At 44.7% G+C, this 26,574-nt stretch overlaps 1 protein-coding gene across 7 annotated transcripts in view; it reads left to right on the top strand.

The window, feature by feature from the left end:
• Positions 1–2,628: 2,628 nt before the first annotated feature.
• The window catches only part of GIT2 (GIT ArfGAP 2), a 174,787-nt gene continuing 150,841 nt past the window's right edge, over positions 2,629–26,574 (top strand). For 4 of the 7 annotated variants that reach the window (XM_077461341.1, XM_077461339.1, XM_077461336.1 and 1 more), the window contains exon 1: positions 2,630–2,854. In XM_077461341.1, coding sequence (XP_077317467.1) covers positions 2,803–2,854 — 52 coding nt within the window. In that variant the 5' untranslated portion in view covers positions 2,630–2,802. Of the gene's footprint in view, positions 2,855–26,574 lie in introns of all 7 variants that reach the window. The other 3 variants (XM_077461335.1, XM_077461334.1, XM_077461340.1) reach the window with 2 other exon arrangements.

Below are 26,574 nucleotides of genomic sequence, written 5' to 3'. Positions count from 1 at the left end.
GTATCTGATTTGTATCCAGCAATGCTGTAAGTGACCAAGCACATTGTCACTGCATACAGCCCTAACCTGGCACTATTTCACCTTATACTATCCAAATCATCACTTATACCACTCTATACTACCCAAACCTAACTTTTTTAATGACACCCAAAGGGGTTCGCACAAGGCAGTGTGAACTGCCTGTGGGAGAGAAGCGATGGGGGAACCGGTGCTGGAATCGCGCTGTTTCCTGTATCGCCCTAGTGTGAACACAGGCTGAAAGGAATTGGATTTTGCTTGTTGGATGTTTTCCATGTGTTCTACGAGCTGAAAACACTCAGGTGTGAATGCAGTTTCAAAGTAACGCAGTGCCCTATCAAAAAGAAATGGCCTGGTCATAAAGGGGGGTAAATCTTCCGGAGGTCAAATGCTAATGAACAGGGCCTCTTTTACCACCCTGTACACTCCTATTCCAGACAGTGTTTCCAACCTAACAGATTGAAATTTACTGATACAACACCCAAAACTTACTGTCACAGCCAAGTTTTTACTGGCATTTCCAAAATTACAGTTTTATGTGCAAATTTCTGTATTTAGGCTACAAATAAGTACAATACAAAATTAGCAATTTGATTTAAAGGGGTTGTAAAGGTTCAATAATAAAAAACAAAAAACAAAACAAACAAACATGTCATAATTACCTCCTCTGTGAAGATGGTTATGCACAGAGTGGCCCCAATCCTCCTCTTCTGGGGTCCCTCCACAATGCGCTTGGCTCCTCCTCTTCTTGAGTGTCCCGTCAGAGAAGCGCACTCCTACGGAAAATCTGTGCGGGCGCGCTCCTGTGTCCTGCTGCTTCTGTTGACACAGACAGCAGGACTTGGCCCCGCCCCCACGTCAATAGATATGATTGACAGCAGCGGGAGCCAATGGCTGCTCTTCTAACAATCGATTAAATCAGTACACGAGACACCAGTCAGAGGTGGTGTGCTCATTCCCATCGCGGGAATTACAGTGCTCAGGTAAGTATAAGGGGGGCTCGGGGGGGCTGCTGCAGGAAAGAAGGTTTTTCACCTTACTTGCCCATCAAGACAATTCTGAAATTTCTCTCCTACATGTAAAAATCATATTTTTTTTGCTAGAAAATGACATAGAACCCCCAAACATTATATATGTTTTTTTTAGCAGAGACCCTAGAGAAAACAATGGCGGTCATTGCATCTTTTTATCTTGCAGGGTATTTGCGCAGCACTTTTTCAAATGTTTCATGATTAAAAAAAACAAAAAAAAAACTGTAAAGTTAGCCCAATTTTTTTGCATAATGTGAAAGATGAAGTTGCGCTGAGTAAATAGATACCTAACATGTCAGGCTTCAAAATTGTGCATGCTCATGCAATGGTGCCAATCTTCAGAACTTAAAATTCTCCATATGCAATGTTTTAATTTTTTTTACTGGTTACATGTTTTGAGTTACAGAGGAGGTCTCGAATTATTGTAACGTTCGCGGCGACACCTCACATGTGTGGTTTAAACACCGTTTTCATATGTGGGTGGGACTTACGTATGCGTTTGCTTGTGCGTGTGAGCACACGGGGACAGGGGCACTTAAAAAAAATAATAATTTATTGTTAATTATACTTAAAATTTTCTAATTTGACACTTTTTGAAAAAAAAATTAAGTTTTGATCACTTTTATTCCTATTACAAGGAATGTAAACATCCCTTGCAATAGGAATATGGCATGACAGGACCTATTTACAGTGAGATAAGGGGACCCCACATCTCAACTTCAGGCTGGGAAGCCTAAAAAGAAAAAAAAAAAAAAAAGGTGGCACCATTTTTTTTTTAAATGCCCAGGCCAGGCATGACGTCATAACATTGTGCCCGGCTTCTGACGATCATAGAGACTCCGGTGACCGTCTGGTCCACCAGAAATCTCTATGGTGGACATCCGGGACTGGCGGATCCATTCTCTGACTCACCGATCGCAGAGGTGAGTTGGTAGAAGCACCAGAGAGCGTCTGGAGGGGGGGGGGGGGGGCAGATGTCCCCTCTCCCCGCCAGTAAGAACGATCTAGCGGCTGGCCAGCCGCTATGATCTTATGGTGTAGAGAATCGCCAGCTGAAAACGCTGATATCTGAATGACGACCGTAGCTTCAGGCATCATTCACATATACCGCCACAAAGCCCGGGACATCCATGGACGTTCAGCCGTCGGCGAGTGGTTAACGCATAGGATGCATGAGGGTTTACAACCCCTTTGAGATAGATATTAAGGCAAAAAACATATTTCTTATAAGTCACCACCATATTTTTTTTACGGGCAACCTTTTCCTGTCACTGGCAGGAGAAAAGTACTTTTTTTTTTTTTTACTGATGGTTGGCAACGCAGATTCCAGACTGAAGGTTTTCCCTCACATATTTGCACACATAAAAGGGGAAGTAACATTCTCTCTGAGACAAGACGAAGTTCTCAATGTAAAAATAAAAGACAGAGTTGCATACAGGAAAGCAATTGCAGAGAGGAGACACACACACACACACACTGACTGACTGACTGACACACACACTCTCTGCTGCTCAGGAGGGGGCGGCGTGCGCGTGCCAGACGAGTGTCCGCGGGCACGTGCGCTGGGTGGAAGGGGGCGTGCCCTTCAGTCGGAGGGGGGAGGAGTCGTGTGTGTAGCCTGTCCGGGGCTGTGTGTAGCGCCGCTTAGCGTCTTTCCAGCCCTGGCCTGCTTTGTGTGTCCCGGGACCTGAGGGAGGACGAGAGCATCTCCTCCTTCCCCTGTGCGCCTCACTCAGCTCGGTCCCCCGCCATCATGTCCAAGCGGCTGAAGAGCCCGGAGGTGTGCGCCGACTGCAGCCAGCCGGGTAAGAGGGCGCCTGTCACCTGAGGGGGGAGCAGACGGCACTGGGGAGGGAGGGCGGGCGGAGGACATATTGAGGAGGATGTATTGGTGGGAGGAGGAAGCCGGGGATGGTAGGAGCAGAGGCTTGTTCTTCCTGTGTACCGGGGAGGAGGGGGATCATGGGACTAGTGTACTTCTCTAATGTACACATCATCCTTTTATATCTACCCCTTATCACCGCTCACTCTCCTCTGTCATCATACATAGCTGGGGTGAGGAGAGGACTGGGGGGGATGTCACTTCCTGTACTACAGACCAGTCTCTGCTGCTCCCTCTCCTTGTGCAGGGTGACTGGTCTTGTCTCCGCCCCCTCCTGTAGATTTCTGCAGGCAGCCTGTAGTAGGTGGAGCCAGTTAGGCCCCTCCTACACCTCTGCTCAGGCTACCTATAGCACTGTGATGTCACTGATACTCTAAAGCCTCGTACACACGATCAGATTTTCGGACGACCGTCCGCTTGTTGTTTTTTGTTGCATGCTAGTCTCATGTCAAATGTGAAGAGGTTGCTCACCATAGGAAAATTCTCATACGACAGAATACAACTTCAGAAGTGATGTGGTGTTGAATAGTTTTGTACGTATTCTTTTGTTTCTGAGCATGTGTGGTCTTGCTCTTTTTATTTTATTTGGATAAAAACCGTACTTATTAAATCCAACGTTGCGTTCACATCCGCCCAAAAATTTATAATCTGCACATCCAGCTTTTGTCAGACGACACGTCGCAATCGGCTGCAGAAACCACCGTACTAACTATCCCAAAATCGGCAGATAGTTTGGATGAAATTTTGCTTCTGGTTTTTGTATTATGTGTACAGGCCTTTAGGCTGCTTTCACACTGAAAGCACCAGCCGTTAGCAGTAATGTGCCGCTCGTTTTAGCGGCACTTTACTGCTGTTTAAGCGCCACTTTCGGCTGCTAGCAGGGCGATTTTAACCCCCCCCCCAAAAGGGGTTAAAGACTCCTGTGTTGCGGCCTTTCTTAAGCGCTGCCCATTCATTGCAGTGGGCAGGGGCAATTTTGGAAGCGCTTTATACAGTGCTCCCAAACCGCCCCAAAGATGCTGCCTGCAGGACTTTTCCCAAAAGGTCCTGTGAGTGGACCGCACCGGTGTGAACGCACACGTTGTAATGAATGGGAGGCAGTTTTCAGGCGCTTTACTGGCACTATATCTAGCGATAAAATGCCTGAAAACTGCTTCAGTGTGAAAGGGGTCTTAGGGCTGGATAGGGCTAGGCCAGATCAACGCATACACACTAGAGGTGCACCAAAGTTTTGTTGGAATTTTTTTTTGTTATTGCCATTTTGCCGATAGAGAAAAAGGTGGCGATAATGGCGCCCCAAAAAACACAGGTGATTTTATTGTGACTTTACCACAATTTTGTGCTTATGGTGTATTTTTCATCAGTCATGTAACTCAAAAACGCATCAAAAACATAACACTGGTACGTTATTGATGCATTCTTGCTGTGTTGCATTTCAACAGGGAGTTGCAGTTTTTTTGGTGTGTTTTTTTTTAAATTTAGCGCCGGAAGGTCTCACCCCCTTCCTGACCAGGCCATTTTTTGTGATGCGGCACTGCATCGCTTTAACTGACAATTGTGCAGTCGTTCAATGTTGTACCCAAACAAAATTGATGTCCATTCCTCCCCCCCCCCACACAAATAGAGCTTTCTTTTGGTGGTATTTGATCACTTTTGCATTTTATTTATTTTATTTTTTTTCAAAATTGTTGGTCTTTTTTTGTTAACAGCGCAAAAAACAAACCATATCCAATAAAAAATATGTAAAAGATCAAATTTCTTCATCAGTTTAGACCAATATGTTTTCTGCTACGTGTTTTTGGTAACACAAAAATCCAAATAAGCAGATATCGATCTATATATATTGATTTACGTAAATTGGTTTGAACAAAACTTATCGCATCTACAAACTACGAGATATTTTTTATGGCGTTTTTTATTTTCGCTAGTATTGGTGGCGATCGGCAGTTTTTTTATTTTCGCTAGTATTGGTGGCGATCAGTGACATTGCGGTGGAAAAATCGGATACTAAGTGACACTTTTTGGGGACCAGTGACACCAATACAGTTATCGGTGCTAAAAAAAAAGTGTGGTCATTGTACTAATGACACTGGCAGGGAAGGGGTTAACAACATCAGGGGTGATCAAAGGGTTAAGTGTGCTCCTAAGGCATGCTTTCTGTGTGGAGGATGGCATAACTGGAGGAAGGCAGAGATCTGTGTTCCTGCTTGGCATTGATATTGCATCCGCCGGATTTGCTGATTGGCTCCCACTGTGTCCAATGACAGCGGAAGCTGGTCGCTGGTGGCACGTGCCCCAGACCCAGAAGACACAATGTACAGGTACATTGTTTTGCGCAGCCCTTCCGCAGTAAATGTGCGGTGGGCAGTCCGGAACTGGTTAACTGACCAAAAATGCAGCAAGCACGATTTTTAACACAACTAAAGTGCAATGGACCAGTGTGAAGACATACATAGAATTTAAAGGGCTGCATTTTTCTTGAGCTTTTCTTGTGCTAAAGAAGCCAATAATGGCCGACAATAAATTGATTAAAAAGTAAAATATAATACAATTTTCTATATATAGATTTATATACATGGTTGCATTCAGAATTTTTGATTCCAGCACCAAAATTTCCATTCAGTGCACCTCCAATTAACACATAAAAAAAACTTTGTTTCCTATGTGTCCTTTTAACACTACAATGCTATGTTGACCTGCGTTGTGTTAAAATGCAATATGTACGAATGTCAGGGCAGCCCTAGTAAAGAAAAAACACTTTGGGATCTTTCTCACGGGACGGATCAGTGATGATCTGCCCCGTGGACAACCGCTTGCTCAGTGGGGATCGCTCTGTCGATTCCTGCTGAGCAGGAAGATGACAGGTCTGTCTCTCCCTATGGGAGATCACATGATGACGGACCGCAGAGTCCGTTGTCACCCGATCCGCAGACGGATGGAAAAGGTAGGTTTTTCCTCCGTCACACTTTTTCGGAACGGAGCGGGTAAGATGTCCGTGGACATGTCACCGCTGACATCCGACGCTCCATAGAGGTCTATGGAGCATCCGTTCAGGTCTGCCTAAAAAACTGACAGGCGGACCTTAACGGATCGGTTGTGTGAAAGAGCCCTAAGTCTTGTCATTTATTTTGTCTCTAACCCAGGAACAGAATCTGATGTCACAGGAAACATGCAAAATGCACATTAACAAACACCATAACGTGTGTTTAAAATGGATGGAAATATACATTCATTTTCCTTGTATTTTATTGCAAGTGAGTGTGGATTCAACTTTTTTATTTTTTTAATTCAGATATTATTCATACTTTATTTATTTTCAGCCTTAGCCCTGGTTCACACCAGTGTGGCTTTGAAGTCTCGCTACTTTAGCACAATTTAATGTGCGGCTTGTTGACATCTGTGTGACTTCGTTTAACAGATGTCAATGCAAGTCGCACAGAAATAGTAGTGGAACCTTTTTCAAAGTCACTGCAACTTGAGTGGTTCCATTGCTGCAAATGGGGTGCAACTTGTCATGTGACTTTGAACTGTCAAGTGGCATTGACAAGTCACACTGGTGTGAACCAGGACATAGAGCTGGTTCTCGCCACAATTTCATCATTCCGTTTTTGCATGCGCATTTTGATGCGTGTTCAGTGCATAAAATGTCATGGTGTCACATCATCACGCAGTTCTGAAATAAAAATAAAGGGTTCAGGGACACTAGTTTTGATGACCCTGGTGACAACCAGGGGTTCCCTCACTTTGGCAGAATTTCCACACACTTCCTTTTTTGGTTATTGGTGAAGGGAAGTCTTGGCGTATAATTAGCGGCAGCATGCTGTAGATACTGGTGTTCCTGGAAATGAATGAAGCAGTGCTCTACCCTAAAGGGGAAGTCCCACCTTGATACCTCCTTCTCCCCTCCGTTTCATGCAGTGGCACCTTTTTCTTTAAAGTGGGGGGAGCGGGTACCTGTCAAAATCTTAGCCTAGGTGGTTGGAGTGGAAGTTCTCCAACCCTGAACCTCCGCAGTCTTCTGGGACATGTCGCATGTGGGGCCATTCAGAATGTGCAGTGGGCACCCGGCTGGAAAGCCACAAGTTGCCAGAGACAGAAGATTGGGGGAAGGAACAGCTTAGGCGAACACATCACTGGATCCTGGGACAGGTGAGTGTCTGTTCATTAAAAGTCAATAGCTACAAACTTTCAATAAACACCAGTGTACCTCAAGCTCCTAGGCTGGGTTCACACTATTGCCAATTGGATGTGGGTATCTAAGCCCTCATTCACACAGACGGCTGTTTTTTTTGTTTTTGTTTTTGTTTTTTTCTACAGCTCTGAAAAGCAATCTGCAGAGGATCGCTGCTAATAGCTGGTTGACAGGTGATATGTCTCCTCCAGGATGTCTGTTTTTTTTCTTTTGGGGAATCCCTGCTTCACCTTACCCACAGACATCAGGCACAGTGGCATCATAGTCCTATTCAATTCACTAGGGTGTGGTTTTATTTGCTTGATTAGGGTGCATTTGGAGGTGGTACTGTCTGTCTGCCAAAAATAACATGCTGTGCAAAATTTAAGCCAACCATAGATGTATTAATATCTGGCCATTTCCGCAAGGATCCATGTGTGGCTGCTTCCACTTCACAAGTTAATCTAAAGATCAACTAATTTTTTTTGATTAGTGGCTGCAGCCACTGATCAGTGTACTCTGACAGCAGAGTCCCAGAGTTAGAATACAATGTTTCAGCATGGAGGATTACGTTTGTTTTTTTTTGTTTTTTTTGTTTTTTTTTTCTGTTTAGCCCACTAGCTGGAGAAAAAAAAAGATCCATCCATGGCCACACTTAGGCTAAGATCCTGCCAGCTTCAAAAGTAGGCATTCCATAGGTGATGGTCATGTTGGAGTCGCATCAAAATTGACCCGACGTGTTGTTTTTGCGGCTATACTGCTTCCCAAAATGCTTCCATTGATGTCAATGTTAACATGCTGCAAACGTGCAACAAACAGCCTATGACGTTTGAGATGCATTTAGGAAACTTTACTAGCTGAGATAATACAACAATCCATAGAATAGAAAACCAACACAGTGGGGATGCCTGTCAAGCATTTTTCTGTCACCAACTCCAGTGATGCAGAGGCCCAGAGCTCCCTGTCCGGCTGCTGACGTCTTCAGGCGGGCAGCTTCAGGTTCTCGATTGCTGGCCACTTTGATTTGCCGGGTAGGGATGACTTCACTCCTGCGAATGCAGGGAAGTTTAGTCAGATTAGGCATTGCTGAATTTGTATAGTGAGCTGCTCATACAAGGATGGACAGGTGGGTAGGTAGCAAAGCATATCTCTTCTGCATTAAAATTCCTGTTTGCCCATTTTTATTTTAGTCCTTTCACTTTAAAGGGGAAGTATAGCTTAAGCTCATTTTGGCTGTAACCCGTTTTTAGCAGAGAGCAGGCTGAAGTCCACTCCCTGCCAATGTCACAGAAGTCAGTCCAGAGTCTGTGTCATCATGACAATGGAAGTCTGGATCTGCCAGATCCCTGGACCGACACCCGGCTCAGCCTCTCGGCGAACCGGCCAAGCAGTCCCCCTCCACAGCCCAGCGCACCAGTGAGCAAGGAGGAGGCAGAGCAGAGAGCTGTGACTGATGTTCTGCAGCTCTCTGCTCACGGAGCTGTCGGAACCGAGCGATCAGCGGTTTGATCGCTCAGCTCTCAGTGTAGAGGTGCCGGGGAACTAAAGCTGCATCCACCTAGGTAAGTATGATACTGGAAAAAAATCAAAACCCATATTTCTCTTTTAACTGACACTTCTATATTTTGCTTGGGTTATCAAAGCCTCTAAAAACCTCTGGTCACAAAAGGGTTAATGTGTGGCATCTGTGGAGTAAAGTAGACTAGTATCAGTAATTTTTCACTTTATTTCCTGTATATGTGTGTTTTGGCTTGTTTACTGGTAAGTTAGCAGTTTAATTGTTACCCCACCGATTAGAAACCTTGACACTATCGGAGTCCTCTTTTAGATGCCATATGTTGGATTTTATTCATTGCTATGTATCGTTCCTACGTAGTAATCCCTTGAATGTTACTCAACTGCTTAGCATTATTCTCAGGGTCAAATGCCCTTAAATGCCCCACAGCCTCGACTAAAAATAAATGTGCAGCTACTGAGTGATGGTGCTATCTTTGTGATTGAATTGTTACCTATATGATTTGATTAAATGATAGGACCTGATATTGGTGGTTGCGTCAGGACTTCTTGATGTTTGTTTTTAGTGTTGATGTGATCTTTGAAACAGCTGCTCGAGACACAGTTGTCATTATTGTGACCAGTTGCTGAGAAATAAGCGTATACGATTAAGACAGTTTTTCCTTTTTGGTGCATTTATTTAAAGTGCGACTTCCACCATGTATTTTTCCATCTTGCCTTTATTGCTGGCTTATCTTCAAAACCTATACTCAATGTACAGCTCATCCAGAGTTGTTGCACCATGGTCCTGTGCCACCACCTTGGCCCTTTTCAGCTGGCTGCTACTCCAGGGTTCAGACAGCCAGGTGCCAATGACCCGCCGGACCCGCCCTCCAGCTACGTACTGTGCCTGGCCCTTCAGAATCTTGGGATATGTTACATGAATATCTCGGGAGGCTGCAGGACCAGGGATGTGTCACTTTGCCCCAGGCCCAGGGCTGTCTTAATGCATGGGCATCATGAAAATCTTGCATTACATCATACTTGCAAACTGCCCCAGATTTGATGGGACAGTCAAGCTTTTCATTAAGCTGTCCCAGGATGGTAGTGTTCTGTGCAGATTTCTGGAACCTGTATTTTGCCCTTCTGTCTTCCCTCCTGTACTGTGCCCTTTTGTGTAGTCTTTCACTTATGGCATGTTTAATTGTCTGAAATAGATTTTTATTGAACATACAAAAAAATATGTTTAATTCTATCAACTATTTATACTTTTTCTTGAAAGTAGGTGCGTGAATTGGGGCAGGCTGGTAAGTGCCCCACTGCATTACTTTGCCCATGAAGCTATTAAGACGGCCAGACTGGAGTTGGGGGTGGAGACAGAGGAAAAAGTATAAAATAATAAATAAATGCAGGAAAAAAGGCTTTTGTGATTGCGAAGAGCAGTGTATTTGAACTGAACAAACTCCTATTTGGTAGTTAAGTTACTCTTTAAATGTATCTGTGGTGGTGAGTAAGATTAACCCCACCAAGACCCCAAATCTTTTGTTATCATATGGGATTAATTAAAGGTTTAACGTTGCAGATGATGGTAATTAGCGGGGAGACTTGTACTGTGTAGTAAACCGGCTTTACTTTGTAGCGAATTGTATCTGCGCATGTTACATAACTACTGACAAAGGATACATGTAAATGTCTGCTTAGCATGCACCAGAAATCGTAGTGAGATAGCTGCATCCTGTCTTCCTGTTTTAACACAACTTTTTTTTCTCGTGCTTTGAAAGCAGTAGACTAAAAATTTGCCAAAATCTCGATTGCTTTGTACACGAAACGGAATAGGAGCCGTATGTAGAAAACATCATGCTAGGTGTTGAGAGTAGCATTATTATTATGATTAAGTGTAAGTTTCAGGTAAAAAAATGGCAAATGCAGTCTCTTGTTGGTCAAGACAGGAAGAGGATTGCAGAAGTGTGTTTTTTTTTTTTTTTCTTCTTCTTCTTCTGTTTAATGGGTACATACAGTGAGCATTTGGTTTAGATTTGAATATTGTTCCTCCATTACTTGCAGTTGTCTTCATTCTTTACTTTAATGTTTAGCACTAGTTGGCAATCGTAAGTGAGCACATTCTACAATATCTAATTTAGGACTACTGTTTAATGTTTCACTGGTCAGGCTTACCAGCTGTTCACACCTATAGGCTTATTTATGGTGCAGATGGCGGACTGCAGTAACCCACAGCAATCAACTAGCATCTCTACTTTGTCTGCCGGAGATGTAAGATTATTTTAGCCTGATCTGGCCAACATTCTCATGTGTGGGTTTTCGCTGATACTGGTATGAAACATTCGTTTTGTTTTAGGGTCCTTTCACACGGGTTTGTCTGTAATACGGATTTGGCTTGCTCAGTGGAGGAGCGGTCTGCTGATCCCCGCTGAGCAGGTGGATGACAAGTCCGTCTCTGCTCACTGTGCAGAGCCCTCACAGAGCCCTGCTCTCCTCTATTGAAGATTGGATGAAAACGGACCTCCAGATGGATGGAATCCCATTTGGATTTCATGGACAGGATTGGATCGGATATCGGTGGATGTCACTGCTGACATCCAAAAACTCCATTGAAGTGAATGGTGCATCTAAACGGGTCCACCTGAAAAACGTACAGGCGGACCTGATCGGAGTGCTTGTGTGAAAAGGGTCCTTAAAGGAGAAGTACAGCCTGAGTTTTTTAGGCTGGGTTTCCCTCAATTTGTTTTCCGCTCTTGTCACTGCCATCAGTCGAGGCAGCATGTCATCCCAACTTCTGAAATCTGGATCCACCAGCTGCTTTGACTGATGGCAGTCTTTGTGGGCTGCTGAGATGGCCACTCTCCAGTGAGCATGGAGGAGCAGAGAGGAGAGCTGCTGACGTGACAGTCAACGGCTCTCCTCTCGGGGATCTGTGAGAACCGAGTCATGTTCAATTGCTCGGTTCTCAGTGCAGAGACGCCAGGGGACAGCTGCAGCATCGGTCTGATGCTGCATCCTCCTAGGTAAGTATAAATATCTCCCCCCCCCCAAAAAAAAACATACTTTTAATTACAGGGGTCCCCAGGTGGCTTATGCCATAATGTTAGGCCCCTTTCACATGGGCGGTCCTAATCGGACACTCTGTTCACGTCTATGGAGCGACGGATGTCGGCGGTGACATGTCACCTGACATCTGCCAATGTCTGATCCTGTCTGAATCCCAGATGGATGGAAACCCTATTTCCCATTTGTCTGGAGGATCAGATGAAAATGGACAGGCGTTTTCATCCACTCTTCCATAGCGGAGAACAGTGCTTTGATAGGTCTGTCTCACAGTGAGCGGAGATGGACCTGTCATCCGCCTGCTCAGCGGGGATCAGCGGAGTAATCCCCCACTAAGCAAAATGGAGTCCGCTGGGCAGAAAGGATGCGTGAAAGTGTGCATATTGGCACAGGGCTCGACAAATCCCAGACACTAGGTCACTGTGGTACCTAGGAATTGCGCTCTGGCACCTGGGCTTTTGTAAGGTGCCTTAGCTACCATTACAGTGCTGGTTGTGGGGTGGGTCATGGTCAGAAAGGTGGAGGTGACCCAGGCCACATAGGCTCTCGGGACACAACAGAGCATTGCTCGACACCGCTATCATTATGGTGAACACAATTAGTAGCAGCAGCGGTGATGAAGATGACACGGGGATGGAGCAGGGAGAGCGGCGCGGCAGATGCTGACACGATGGAATGAGCAAGCTGCCAGCAGAGCCCAGTACAGCTGGGGATCCTAGTTGGCCCGTCAACTCTGCTGCTGCTGCCACCCTCCCCCCGAGGTATTGCTGGAGCAGGCCTAGCTCAGGGACATGGAGGCTCCAGAGTCAGTGGTTTCCCAGCACCAGAGCTTCCTACTCTGCTGGCTGGAGGAGGCACTCAACTAGGAGCAGTTCATAGAGATGCTGGAGAGCCGGGCCAATGGCCGAGAGGAGTGTGAGGAGGTAATCACCATGCCTGCCGACATGTCTGGCCCGGACACACTCTCCACACAGCTGACCTGTTCACATGGCACCAACTTCACTCCCACTACAGGAAGCCTGCTGTATGCAAACATAGAGGCTACCATTACTGCTTCTGTCATTCTGGGTGATCCCTAGGAGCCAGACTGCCTTCACTCTGTGTGTTGAGGGCACTGGAACCCTAGCAACTAGCATTTTCAAAAGCGGCTCAGCAATGGCAGCCTCCATACATGAAGGCGCATATGCATACTTTATAAATTATCCCCAGATTTCTGGTGATGAGCTCAGCATCATCGCACAGGGGTAGATGGTGCACAGTGAGTGTGCGGCATTTGAATCTGAGAGCTTCAAAGAGAGAGGGCATCAGCGGCTGGAGTGTCACAGTAACCTCTCTACTTGATTCAGATGTTGCAGGTGTGCGGTGCCCTATCTACCCCATTGTCATGGCATTGAACTGGGCACCGTAGAGAATGTATTTATGGTATTTGAATCACTTGAGTTCACTCTTGTAATAGCAGAGGCGAGTTCCCTGTTTCATACATCTCTAAAGATGCACATTAGGGCTACCTAAAGAGAAGGGGTTTTGTCATTGAAAATAAAGGCACCTACCTAACTTTTTTAGCTGGCTCCTAGATTCAAAGCAAAATTGTCAAGCCCTGTATTAGCACATTATGGCATACTTATTTATCAAATGAAGCCCACCAGCACTGTGTTGTCGCTGGCCCTGAGCTCTTCCAATTTCTGTTTCTTCAGCCCCTTGAATGGCAGGGCCACAATTACATTATTTTCACGCATGGGAGGCGTATCACCACGGCACAGATTGGGAGCTGTAAATGTATGCTGAGCTGCGCTTGCACAGCTCAGTGTACATTACAGCTGACAGGCATTGGGAAGCATTAATGACCGACGAGGGCCAATAAGGGTCTCTTTTTGTAAAAAAATAAAAATTTTAAAATAGAGTTTAAGGCCACTTTCTGGAAGGGAGGAGGTTGGAGAACCTGTAAATTCTGTATTGGTCTATATCAGGGCTCGACAAAACCCGGGCGCCAGGTCGCATGTGCGACTAGAATTAGTGACCTGGGGCAGCACAGCTAGGAGTATCCTGTCTCCGTGGACCCCCCCAGTGTGATCGCGTTGGGCCGTTACGCCGGCGGCCGGTAATTGAGGCCGCGGCTTTGAGGCCTTCTGCGGTCCTACGATTCCTTCTGGATTCTGGCGCCCTCTTGTGGTGGCCATTGGTATGACAATCAGCAATGCTAATGGAGCTTCCCCTGCCTGTTTCATTGCCTGCCTGTTTCATTGCCTGCCTATCTCCTTCCCTTTATTTAGAACCCATAAACATTATATATATTTTTTATTCTAACACCCTAGAGCAGGGGTATGCAATTAGCGGACCTCCAGATGTTGCTAAACTAAAAGTCCCATCATGCTCTGCCTCTGGGTGTCATGCTTGTGGCTGTCAGAGTCTTGCTATGCCTCATGGGACTTGTAGTTCTGCAACAGCTGGAGGTCCGCTAATTGCATATCCCTGCCCTAGAGAATAAAATGGTGGTCGTTGCAATACTGTCTGTCACACCGTATTTGCGCAGTGGACTTACAAGCGCACTTTTTTGGGGAAAAATAATTTATTTAATAAAATAATAAGACAACAGTAAAGTTAGCCCAATTTTTTTTTATATTGTGAAAGAGAATGTTAGACCGAGTAAATTGATACCCAACATGTCAGGCTTCAAAATTGCGCCCGCTCATGGAATGGCGACAGACTTTTACCGTTTACAAAAATTCTACAGGTTGCACGTTTTGAGTTGCAGAGGAGGTCTGGGGCTAGAATTATTGCTCTCGCTCTACCGATCATGGTGATACCTCACATGTGTGGTTTGAACACTGCTTTCATATGCGGGCAGGACAGGGCGCGCTTAAATTTTTTGTTTTTTTTCTTATTTTAACTTTTATTTATTTTTTTCACTGTTCTTTTTAAAAAAAAAAAAAAATAGTTTCACTTTTATTCCTATTCCAAGGAATGTAAAAATCCCTTGTAATAGAAAAAAGCATGACAGGTCCTCTTATATATGAGATCTGGGGTCAGAGAGACCTCATATTTACGCCAAAATGCAATTTAAAAATAAATTGTCATTTGAAAAAAATAAATAAAATGTCCCTCTAAGAGCTATGGGCAATGACTTGGAGACAGGTGGGGGGCTGGGGGCGCTATCTTCCCCTCACTCGTCTCCATGTCAGGCCAGGGACAGGTCCGGATCGCCGTTACCGACCTGGCTCCTAACTTTTTTAGCTGGCTCCTAGATTCCAAGCAAATTTGTCGAGCCCTGGTCTATATTATTGCCCCTTCCCCATCTTCCCACCTAGTAAGGCCAGATTCACACCTTTGTGAAATAATGCATGGTAATGAGGTGTATGTTTGTTTTCTTTTTGCTACATTACCTTTTGTCCTGAATGGTACTCCAAAGCATATATACAGTAGAAAAAAACTCATCTTTGGTAGAGCACACCACAATGCATAGATGTGAATTTTCTGTACACTGTGGTACTATATGTTGTCCTAAATGGTGCAGGTGCATTCTTTTCTTGCTTTGAGGGTCCAGTCAAAATGAATGGGCTACATTAAAGGTATTGTACACTTTCAGCCTAGGTTCACACTGTAGTGATGCAGGAACCAGTGCGATTACAGAATCGCATCTCTCCCTCAGGCAGTTCATACTGCCGTCTGCGATCCGTCACGGGTGTCAATTAAATGTTAATGACACTCCCAGGTTGGTTCACAGATCGCAGTGTTTTTCTTTTTCTTTTCTGCAGCTTCTCCATTGAAGTATATTGAACCAATAAAGCACCATTTTGCGCATGCGCAGTAGGAAACGGGCAGTGAAGCAGCAAGGCTCCACTGCCTGTTTCCCTTAGAAGGAATGGCGGCGCCGGGACACGAGAGCTGAGGGACGGGTCGGCCTCGGGCGGCCGACATCGCGGGCACCCTGGACAGGTAAGTTGGCCTATTAAGTCAGCAGCTGCAGTGTTTGCAGCTGCTGACTTTACATTTTTTTTTTTTTTTTTTTTAACGGCCCTCGTCTTTAAGAATAAGGATGCACAATTAAACCAATCAAAGTATTCTGGAAGAAAGTACTGTTAACTATCGAACAAATTACAGATTGAAAAATTTCAGAAGAGCCAAGGGTGTGCCTGCTCCATGGGACGACTATGTCCATCAATCAATATAGGAAAACACTGACACCATGTCTACTAAATGCAGCAAAGAGTTTAATTCCCCACCAGTGGAAAGACACAGAGAGTCCTTCTTTGAAAAGCTGCTTTTGTAAAATTAATAAAATCTACAACTTTGAGCATTTCAAGTTTAGCAGAGTAATAGGAGAAACGGGGTGGGTAAAGAGATGTAAAGATTGGGAGAAATACAAGCAATCACTGAGATACGCCGAAAGGATGGCAGAAGTATTATAACACTATTTAGGGCCGAATGGGCAGGACATTAGATAATTGGAGAGACCTAGGGTGGGACGGGGTTGGGCGGGATAATATTTTGTATACACATGCACATTGTGAGAAGACTTGTTTGTAGCCCAAGGGGCAAAAAAAAAATCAAAAAACCCACATTTATGTAATAGATAATTGCTACAATGATGCTGAAATGAGATGGGACTACGATGAATGGTAGAGTTGATTTAAGTCTCTCGAAAGTGTTCACTGATGTGACAAAAACACATAAATGTGAACCAAGGTCTAAGACGTTAAGTAACATAATGGGGTTAAAAAAAACTAAAATTAGCCCTTTATAGTACAAAAAAAGCAGATAATGACTACTGTAAGGGGTTATTTTTTTTTACTGTACAACACTGAAATTAATATTTAAAGCGGGAGTCCGCCGTTTATTTTTTATTTTTTTAAAAGCCAGCAGCTACAAATACTGCAGCTGCTGACTTTTAAAATAAGGACACTTACCCGCCCAGCGCGCCCGCGATGTCGGCACCCGAAGCTGATCTCTCGATCGTCTCTCGGGTGCTGCCGCCGCCATCTTGGGTATGGGAGTCAGGAAGTGGAGCCTTTCGGCTTCATTTCCTGGTTCCCTACTGCGCATGCGCGAGTCGCGCTGCGCAATAAGGATGGTCCTGCTGTCTCTGGGATCCGTGTGTTTCCCAGCAGGCAGCGGGGGACTTTCGGAAAGGGGCGTCGATTCTGCAGAATCAACGCCCCTTTCCGCAGATAGCTATGCCGGAAGTGGGTGCAGATACCTGTACTGTTTCCAATGAGCGGAAGGTCCACTTTAGGGTGGACCTCCGCTTTATTAAAGTAGCGATTATTTGCTCATATTTTTTTTTTTTTTTTTTTTTTACCCCATTATGTTACTGGCCGATTAATCGATTATGAAAATAGTATTCGATTAGTTTTTCAGGCCTAGTGCCATGAGACTACATGAAAAACACAAGGGGCAGGTAGAAAGGTGTATGATGCATTTACCCAAGCCAGCTCCAGGAGCTTCTTTAAAGGAGCAATTTGGCCAAAGCTCTTTTGGCCCTACATCTCCAGGGGACCACAGGAGTGCACTTAGTATTGCACTCCTAAAGCCTGATGTCAGCTGACATTGCTCAGCTTGTCCAGACTCTGAGTACCTTCTGTTGTGCTTAGCCTCCTCCAAATCTTCAAAGTCCTTTTATTTTTGCTGCTGTGATCTGACTTCCTGTTAGAGGATAGCTTCTTTTGTTCTCCATGGTCCCACTGCAAGTAAGAGCGCTCTCTTTTTCACTTCTAGGATAGACTTTGGACTATAGGACATGTAGTGTGCATAAATGTGATGGCATCTAAGCACTGCTCATTGCAAACAAACAGAAGTGAGTGGAAAAGGGATAGGTTTGGGAGCTCCGAGGATGTTACAAGGAAGAAAAAAACCCAGTAAGAAACACTTTAATGAAAAATTTAATTACAGGGCCATTGGGTAGTGGATGCCTATGAATTATTAAAAAAAAATAATATTATTGTTTAGTGTCACTTTAAAGGGCACTAGGAGGTGGCGTTAAGGGTTTAAAGTATTTGTGAAGTCCGAATGCAACGTGAAGAGAGGGGAACTAGCAAGATCACCAGGAAAAAGGCAAAACCTATAAGAACATTTATTACTCCGGCACCACTGCAAGGGTAGATGTTTTTTATTTCACTGGAGTTCGTTTTTAACCACTTCCCGACCGGCGCACACTGATGTACGTCGGCAGAATGGCACAGGCAGGCATACTGGCGTACAGGTACATCCAGTTTTAAATGCCGCCCTGCCGTCGTGAGCGCGCCGCTGCCGGCACACTCGCGAGCTGGTCGGGACACCGTGAGTCTGGTCGCAGGTCCCGCGGACTCGATCGCCGCAGGCATACCCGCGATCGTCTCACGGGGCGGCTGAACGAGGAGATGCCGTTGTAAACAGCATCTCCCCGTTCTGCCTAGCAACAAGTGACGCTGATCTCTTCTCCATGTGATTGGAGCAGAGATCAGTGTAAACTAAAAGCCCAGCCCCCCACAGTTAGTAACAAACCCCTAGGAACACTTAACCCATACACTGCCACCCACTGGTTAACCCCTTCACTGCCAGTGTCATTTACACAGGAATCAGTGCATTTGTATAGCAGTGATTGCTGTATAAATGACAATGGTCCCAAAAATGTGTCAAAAATGTCAGATGTGTCTGCCATAATGTCGCAGTCGCAATAAAAATCGCTGATCACCACCATTACTAGTAAAAAAAATATATTAATAAAAATGCCATAAAACTATTTTATAAACGCTATAACTTTTGCGTAAACCAATCAATAATCGCATATTGCGATTTATTTATTTATTTTTATTATTTTTATTTTTTTACCACAAATATGTAGAAGAATACGCATCGGCCTAAACTGAGGGAAAAAAATGTTTTTATATATATTTTTGGGGGATATTTATTATAACAAAAAGTAAAAAATGTGTTTTTTTTTTTTTTCAAAATTGGCGCTCTATTTTTGTTTATAGCGCAAAAAAAATCGCAGGGGTGATCAAATACCACCAAAGAGCTCTATTTGTGGGAAAAAAACGTCAATTTTGTTTGGGAGCCACGTCGCACAATCCGCGCAATTGTCAGTTAAAGCGACGCAGTGCCGAATCGCAAAAAGTGGTCTGGTCTTAAGCCAGCAAAATGGTCCGGTCTGTAAGTGGTTAAGTTAGTTTTATAATACACTTTAAGTTTGGCCAGTTTAGATACACAGTATTAGTGCAACAAGGTATGGTACAGTATAGGTCTTGCAGCCCTTGTACAACTTTTGATATGTTTGAAGGAATAACAATAAGCGCAAGAGAACAATGTTACCCTAGTGCAGGCATGTCCAAAGTCTGGCCCGCGGGCCAATCGCGGCCCGGTTTTTTCAACGACCCGCCTGGTTATTTGAACATACAGGAGGCGGGACCGAGCGCCGTACACGGGAGCATTTCCTGTTTACGGGCGGCCTCTCTTATAGGAAGTCCCGGCGCTGCCATTGGACGATTGTTCTATCCATCAAAGGAGGCGGGACATTTTATTAGAGGCTGCCGTGTAAACAGGAGATTCTCCTTTGGCGCTCGTCAGTGAGGGGGCATTCCTGGCAATGGTGGGTCTGCAGATGGGCACTGATTAGGCTGCATTGATGGGCACTGACCATTATTTTGCTTCACAGTTCTTTATTTAAAATTATTATTTTTTCCTGAAACTTCCCTCTTAAAGTGAAGGTGCGTGTTATACTCCAATTAATAGGTTTTATCTAAATAATACACCCAAGCTCATCTCTTCCCACACGCAGCCACAAAGGCAAGAGAATTCTTGTTGGGCCGTGTATTAGTGCTTGAACAAACACATTTAGCCCGAATTTTAATTTTTAACGGTTCAAAGAATGTCAAGCAAAATGGTCGGCCCTCACGCATGTTCACTTCATCAAATCTGGCCCTCTTTGAAAAAAGTTTGGACGCCCCTGCCCTAGTGTTATCATTGGAAACATTTTATTGTTTAAAAACAAATATTACAATCGTGCTAAAAGAGGTAGTAAGCATACCACTGGCCAAACTGAGAAAGAAATCAGTGGAGTTGGTCAGCACCATGTCCAGCACAGTTAATTTACAGGATGAATTTTCCTCTTGTATTATAATCCTGCATTCCAAGCAACAACAAAATCTATTCCACAGGATTGCACACCACTACAGCGCTTCCAGTAGAGGCTGCTGAAGTTCACACACTTCCTGTGAGTTGGGTTGCTGAGTGATGGGTTGAGCTTTGAGAAAGTGGGATACCTAACGTCATGCTTTTAAATTTGTGTGCACTCGTGGAATAGCGTCAAAATATGGTACTGAAAGCGGAACCTCAGTCATATATTATTATTTTTTTATTTTTTTATCTTTCCATGTATTAAATCTTCTGCCCTTGTTGTTTTAACTTTGGATAGTAAAACTTTTTTTTTTTTCTGTCAGTAAATGCCTTATACAGCCCACTTCCTGTTTCTTGCCTGGGAAAAAAAGCCTAGGCTTAAGACTTCATGCACAGCTCTCTCTCACTCTTGTGAGAGTTTGCCAGGAAGGGAGGGGGATGAGTCATGAGAGGGTCAATGAGGGCTGCAGAGCTGGAGGTGTGCCTCTGTGTAAATCCAGGAAGTGAACAGGCTTCAGATGCCCACAGTTAAAATGGTTGCAACCAGGCTTGGTGTAGGGAGATTTCTGCAGCATATTTGGCAAGTACAGAATCTCAGTATATATAAATTAATATGCAAAGTGGTTGGAGGGAAGCTTCACAATGACAAAGATGTTTTTATTACAAATTAGGTGAGCAAACTGCAGTTCCTCTTTCAAAAATTTCCATAGGCGATGCTTTAAAAATTTCTGCAGGTTACCAGTTTAGAGTTCCAGAGAAAGGCTAGTGCTAGAATGATTGTTCTCACTCTGACGTTCACGGTGATACCTTGCGTGTGGTGCGAACACCATTTACAAGTATGTAAACATCCCTTGCAATAACAATACAACATGATAGCTCCTCTTTATGGAGAGATCGGGGATCTTTTGCTTTAAAAATATAAATAGCCTTGTTTACGTATGGCTGGCCCGGAAGTGACATCATGCTGTTGCTCTGGTCCTCCCAGGGTGTAGAGGTGAGTGGAGGCCATATTTCCATCACTGCATATTTCTGGGCCCAGCCGCTACCAGTGCCGAATCAGTAAGCCCAAAAAAACTCTGGAAAGAGGTGGGAGGGGGTAACCCCCTCCCGCAACTTCTAAAAATCACCCAGTGGCAAATCTGCCGCTTGGGCCACTTTTATGGGAGAGACCAGCGCCCAAGGGAAAAAAATTATACTGGAGGTATGGCATCTAGCGGCAGCCATAACCCCGTTTATTTATTTAATTTCAAAATAATGACCTTTTTTCCCAGTTAGGTGGTCGGCATGTGGCTAATGACTGACTTTTGTTGAATGGGGACGGCCACACACAGATCGAAATTTGGCCAGTCCCTCCCTGCTGCACCTGCCTAATTTCACTTGGACTGTGACCAGCTTTAATGTCAGTTCCTGCTCTACTATTATAGGAAATATGTCAAATGGGAACTTTAAGCACATCTGTTAAACTGACAGTTTTCATATCTGTTTTATTTACTAAAAATATTACAGTGTAAAGCATTAGGTCTGTTTGACATGTTGTCACAAAAATGTTAGTGGGTCAGACAGGTTTTTTGACTGTTATACTGCATACTGGGAAAGAGTTTCCTCAAGTGGAACTTTGATGCATGAGTACTTTTTTGATAAGTAACAATATACAACAAAGTATTTATTTTGTTGAAAACCTGTATCTTTTTTCATTAACCTCCCTGGCGGTATGATTATTTCAGATTTTAGGTGCTGAAAGCGGTACAATTATTTTGCATGAAATTTTGGCATTTTTATATTGTAGGCCTGTAATTCTTCGGAATAACTCACTTAAATCTGTCCAAACCAGAGTCTAGCAGACATCCCGGGTATGATAAAGTTTGAAAAATGAAATCATAAATTATAATAAATAACTATAAATAGCTATACCAAATAATAATATAACAATAATAAAAAAATATTCAATTGTTGACGGATGTCTCCACAAATCACTATTGCTCAATTCTGCGAGTGATTCTAATTTATTATCGCTGTTTTCTAGCTGGTCTAAAATAATTTTTGATGTAAAGGGACAGTTTTGGTTGCTATGGACAATCTCCAGTTTCCAGGCAAAAAGAACAGTTTTTATATTATAAAACTGCTTGCAGGGCACTGGGCAGACCAGTAGAGACCAAGGGAATGTGAAATAATTACATACAGCAATGTTATCTTTAAGACTGTATACTGTATGCAATGTGTGTGTTTCACTTTTTGAATTTGGCGCTGTTCTCCGTCCCCATGCGTCGCAACGCTCACAGGGAAACTGAGCCCGGCTCCGTGATATATCGAGTGGAAGACCGGCTCGTACGGGGGGGGGGGGGGGGGGACATCGCTGGATCCAGGGGATAAGGTAAGTAAGCTCTCCCTGGATTCAGCGATGCGGTCCCGAGTCTGGCTCGGGGTTACTGCTAATGGTACAAAATTTTCACCTCGAGCCAGACTCGGGAATACCGCCAGGGGGGTTAAGGCCCCTTTCACATGGGTGGATTGATCATATTCGCCTTAAATGTTTTTTTTTTTTGGACCTGGATGGTTGTCTGGTGTAAATGGACAGGTGGTCTGTTTCAATTCGTCCACCCATAGAGGACAGAGGGCTGTGTTTGTGTCTGCTCCGCATAAGTGGAGCGGACACAAACAAGCCATCCGCCTGCTCAGCGGGCATCAGTGGACAGATTCCCCAGTGAAAGGAGCCTTAAACGCACTTCTTGAGCTTAAGTGACATTGCCTGGGCAGGGAGAATGCCTGCTGCAGACAGGAGAAAGCATTCCCTCAGTCACTAGCCTTATAACTATGCAGCAAGTCACATGATGAAAGGCTGTATAGGGGGTTGATCTGTTACCAACTTCTGAGAGTAACTAAAAACTGTACGAGGATCAGGATTTACATAATTGTGTATTCTGTCTGAGCCAGCCTCTTGGTACAGGTAGTAGATGCTGACTTGGATGATGCCTGATTTAAAGATGGCTCTGTTCTGCTGGAGGGGAAAAGCAGATGAAGGGGAGTTATATGATCTCAGGGGGAGGTAATAAATACCTGTAATTGATAAATGTACATATTCGCTTACCTGCCCTTACCACCTTTTCTACAGCAATGTCTATAATTAGCACCTTTTTAATTAGATTATATGCCACATAATTCAACCCAGTTCTGAGAGCCTAGATCAGTGGTCTCCAAACTGCGGCCCGAGGGCCGGATGTGGCCCTCTGCCTTTTTCCGGCCCTTGGGGCACTATTCCTTCCACTGATACAAGATACTATTCTGACACCAACAAGGGGGCACCATTTCTCCCACTGACACCAAAAATGGGGGTACTATTCCTCCCTATGATATCAAGGACTGGGCACTATCCCCCCTCCCCAATACCAATTGTGAAAATGCTTACTCCCACAGATGCCAGGAAAATTTCCACTCCCGTTGGCCATAGTCCGGCCCTCCTAGAGTCTGAAGGACAATAAACCGGGCCCGTTATTGAACTACAGACAACCACTGTGGAAGGTGGGACTTTTTAGGGTGAGGGAAAGGAGCATAGCCTGGTGCTGTCACTGAGCCTCAGTTTTGTATACAATTTGGGATCTACAACAATTATGTTCTTGATCTGATCAACAGATAAATGTAGAATTCAGACATGGTAATGGTTTTGATATATTTTTCTACATAGCAATTTAGAAGATTGGCTATCGGTAATAAACATGTGGTAACTGTAAGTTCAAGTCATGTCTTGACTAGAGGCAAAAAGGTGTCTACAAAGAGAGCATTCAGTTCAGAAAGAACAGGACCACTAGATCAAACTTACTTTATCACCTTTGTTATTCTGGTATCTACCCCGAAAGCCTAAAAAACTGAAGAATACAGAAATAGTAATGAATTTCATGCTAGGTGAACGGATTACAATTCAGTTTCTGTTGGTGATTGTATAGTACACTGCTAATAAATTAAAGTGTTTGTAAACTCTTACATATATCCAGTAAAGTGACTGGCCCCAGGTGATACACAGAGCTGAAGCAATGCTCCTCCTCTATCAGTTATCTAGAGATCTAGATACCAGCTTTAGCATCCCAACTATATTATTAGAATTTTCTCCCATTGCTTCACAATATTCAGATGGCCTTGGCTTTCTATGTCTCCAAGAGACTCTTGTGGTTTGACGGGATCAAAACTCTTGCTTCTCAGCCAAGGCGTCGTTAGGGGGTGGCTATTGGGGCTACAGCCCCGAATCTGGGGCCCGTAGCCCCAAGTGTCTAACCGGGTCCAGCAGTGCCATCAGTGGCGGATGTGTGTGCCATGCAGATAACTAACATCTTGGCAGTTTTACTTTGTTCTGCTACTGCACTGTTTGCTAGAACCGCCTAGCATCTAGCAACCAGTGATGTCACGTAACCTGAGTGACAGTGCGAGTGGGGAGTGCGTGCCACGGCCGGGTGACACCCGCCAGAGTAGTGACACCCGTGGGTAGCGACACTGCTAACTCCGTCCGTTGCCCTACGCTCGCTGGTCTCGCTGGCTATCTCCCTCAGCGGAGTGGACCAAAGCCACCTCCCCCCCTCCTCTCTGTTTGCATCCCAGGAGGAGGAGGAGCCTGAAGGACACAATGCTTTGTACAGTATATCCGTCCATGCTGTTCTGAGGTCTGTACCTTAACTACAGTATGTAGGTGGATATGTGTGTGGGGGGGCTATGGGGGGGGGGGTGTCTGCACCTAGGGGGGTGTCTGCACCGAGGGGGGTGTCTATACTGATGGGGGTCTGCACCAAGGGGGGTGTCTATACTGATGGGGGTCTGCACCGAGGGGGGTGTCTATACCGATGGGGGTCTGCACTGAGGGGGGTGTCTATACCGATGGGGGTCTGCACTGAGGGGGGTGTCTATACTGATGGGTGTCTGCACTGAGGGGTGGTGTCTATACTGATGGGGGACGTCTCTACTGATGGAAGGGGGTGGTCTGTACTGAGGGGGGGGTCTGTACAATGCCCGCAGTCTGACATCTACTGTACAATGCCTGCAGCCTCTAACCTCTCCTGTACCATACCCACAGCCCTTGCTATTCCTGTACCATGCCCGCATACACACACGTTTATATTATATACATGTGTATGCCCGCCCAATCGTATGACTTTTTTTATTTTCTTTGCTGCTATGGGCTTTTTGTAGGCCTAGCAACGCCCCTGCTCCTCAGCTTCTTATACTTGTTCCAAACAATCACTATCCATCTATTGGCTTTCTATTTCCAAAACGTCACCGGATATTTTCAAATTTTATATGGAACTTGGCCTGTCCTATAATTTTTGCTTTGGAACGTTTTTCTTCCTGAAACATGGAGGTGTAGCGTGGTACCGGATGCCTCTATTTACCATAAAGCAGCAATATGTACAGGCATAATTTACTGTTTTCACCATTCTCCATCCAAGTTATGGGTACAACTGGAAGGCCACGTGAATCCTTTAGACTTCTGTGCCCTCTCGTGGACCCCACCCGTTCTTCGCAAGGGCCCCCCATCCCTGCTGACCTTACTCGACAAATGCTCTAAACGTGGGACCTTGCGATACCCACCTTTATTATATCAAAACACTTGGGCTCCATGACCCTCTTGGAACACCGCCTTTCAATCAGCTGCGTTTGGCCTTTGGCACAAACGGGAACATGGAAGACTCTCTCCCACGTTCTCTAGTTAGAACTGTCACTAACTGTGGCTTCTTCCTCCATGATGCCCCTGCTAATTCTACGCAGTGGCTGTGGAGGCAACATGTGTGGTCTTGCATACAATCTATTTCCTCGCTGCCAGACATCTTTGCCAAACTGACTACCTTTTGAATGTCTTCTATTGCAGAAGGACAAACACACGTAGTCTTCCTACTGTACTCCTTTTCTCTTGGTGGCGGCTCACCCCGCCCTTCCTTTGTACATACAGACTTGGGGGGGGGGGTCAAGATCTCCAACAGACTTTCTCCCCTCACACTGGCAACAATGTTTTATCCTAAAAGACTCCTAAATTTGTCACTGGCCACAAAACTCTAGAAAAATGGTTTAAACTGGTAACCCGATGGTATAGGTACCCTTCGGATCGTTATCACTTTAATAATGATACGCCGGATACCTGTTGGCGATGCCATGTTTTGAAAGGAAATATGCTCCACATCTGGTGGGACTGCCCCCCCCCACCCCCTCGCCATATTCCCGTTTTTGATATACTGTAAACTTACGAACTCTTCCACTCACACATCACCCAGGGTGGCCCTCCTGTCCATGATCCCTGGACCCCTTAAATCAGCAAAAAAGGATGCGCCTAGACACTTTCTCACTGCAGCCAGAGCAGTCATTCCCCGCCACTGGAAATCAATCTCTGTACCCTCCTTCGGGCAATGGGCAATTGAATTAGCCCCAATTAGAGACATGGAACAGCTGTTGGCACAGGAAAAGGGAAAAGAACAGTTTTTTCCACACCTGGACCGTTTGGTCCATGTTTCATTACTCATCTGAGTTTCTGGTCTGGGCTAAAGGGCTTTTTTGCTCCTACAATTTTTGCCTTCTTCTTATGCTGTTTTCTCTTTTACTAACTCACATTCTCTATTTAGTGAGTGTAATGTGGACGATACACACGTAGATGTGTTCCCCAATGCAGTTGTGTAATGCATGTTTATCTGACTCACTATCAAACGTTGATGTAATTCATTTCTATACATTAGCTTGGTAATGCACATCCTTGCCATATAATAGTTGTACACTGTACTTTGAGTTTACTTAAATGTTCCTCACACTTGATTTTTCCGCCTACTTTAAACTCCATTCTTGTTCTTTATACTTGAAAAACA

This window comes from Lithobates pipiens, unplaced genomic scaffold (genome assembly GCF_037356315.1).
Source record: "Lithobates pipiens isolate NorthernLeopardFrog02 unplaced genomic scaffold, aLitPip1_a1.2 Scaffold_3, whole genome shotgun sequence".
Taxonomy (NCBI): Eukaryota; Metazoa; Chordata; class Amphibia; order Anura; family Ranidae; genus Lithobates; species Lithobates pipiens.
This window is presented reverse-complemented; position numbering and strand designations above follow the sequence as displayed.